This window comes from Austrofundulus limnaeus, unplaced genomic scaffold, assembly GCF_001266775.1.
Source record: "Austrofundulus limnaeus strain Quisiro unplaced genomic scaffold, Austrofundulus_limnaeus-1.0 Scaffold713, whole genome shotgun sequence".
NCBI classification, from domain to species: Eukaryota; Metazoa; Chordata; class Actinopteri; order Cyprinodontiformes; family Rivulidae; genus Austrofundulus; species Austrofundulus limnaeus.
The window spans coordinates 90,980-92,222 of record NW_013953115.1 but is presented as its reverse complement, the minus strand read 5'-3'; the positions used below and the strand labels follow the sequence as shown (position 1 = coordinate 92,222).

General features: G+C 42.5%; 1 protein-coding gene across 1 annotated transcript in view; it reads left to right on the top strand.

The window, feature by feature from the left end:
* The window catches only part of LOC106532056 (paired box protein Pax-6), a gene marked incomplete at its 5' end in the record, with an annotated part of 44,586 nt that overhangs the window by 42,087 nt on the left and 1,256 nt on the right, over window positions 1–1,243 (top strand). The window contains 1 exon segment of the mRNA XM_014028039.1: window positions 375–516. Coding sequence (XP_013883493.1) covers window positions 375–516 — 142 coding nt within the window.

Sequence of the window (1,243 nt, the reverse complement as noted above, 5' to 3'; positions counted from 1 at the left end):
GTGTGTGTGTGTGTGTGTGTGTGTGTGTGTGTGTGTGTGTGTGTGTGTGTGTGTGTGTGTGTGTGCATCTGTGAGTAAGACTGTGAACAAGTAAATGAGTCCCTCCACCATAGTTTCTGAAGGGATGTAGAGTTCTTGGTCCTTGGTTACTCTAGGACACCAGTTCACAGATATGAGTGGGAGAGGGGATGGTGGGGCCAGAGCATTTCTTTACACTACAACCTGTGTTTACCCATTCACACTCATATTCACAGAGCACTCTATTAGGTCTAATGGCATGAGGTAAATTTAAGACGTTTTGTTGTATTTAACACTATAGCTGCCTGTGAATGTAAAGTTTTATGTTTTAATAGACGTCAACGTTGTGTTTTCAGGCGCCAAACCAGACTTCCTATTCCTGCATGTTGCCCAACAGCTCCACTGTAAATGGTCGAAGTTATGACACATACACTCCTCCACATATGCAGCCAAACTTCAGCAGCCAGACAGTGCCGCCCTCTGCAACATCATCAACAGGTAGGAGGCTGTGATGTGTCCTTCAACTACTCCTGTGGCCTCTGCAGAGCACACAGGGGTGTGTCTCCAACAGAGTGGGTGTAGTGGGCAGGTTGGACTCACAGACAGGAAGTAGCAGTTCAAACATCAGAAGAGGTGGCAGGCAGACAGATTTGTGACTTAAGCTCAATAAAAACTGATTTTGCAAGGCTCTGAGGACTCTGTTCCCATTGATGTTGATATGTGCTTGGTTTTCACCAAAGTGACTGTTGTGCATTATGGGTAAACTCTACTTCTGTCTCAGGGTAGGTTTTGTTTTCTTATAAGTCATACAAGCAGCAATCACTTCAATATATCTTTATATTAAGCATCACCATTGGGTAATTACATGCCACAACAAAAATACTTGAAATAAACAAAAAAGATTGGAAGTTTATGATTTTTGTTGTGGACCTTCAGCCCTGACATGAAGTGATCTTGGGCTACGTTCACACTGCAGGCAAATCTGACCCAAATCCGATTTTTTTGACCCATCTGACTCATATCTGATTTTTTATGACTATGGCTACGTTCACACTGCAGGCAAATCTGACCCAAATCCGATTTTTTTGACCCATCTGACTCATATCTGATTTTTTATGACAGTTTGAACGCGAAAAAATCTGATTTTTTCAAATCCGACCCAGGCCGTTTCAGTATGTGGTTTTAAATCGGATACATATCTGATGTTTTCAAAGTGACTGCAGTG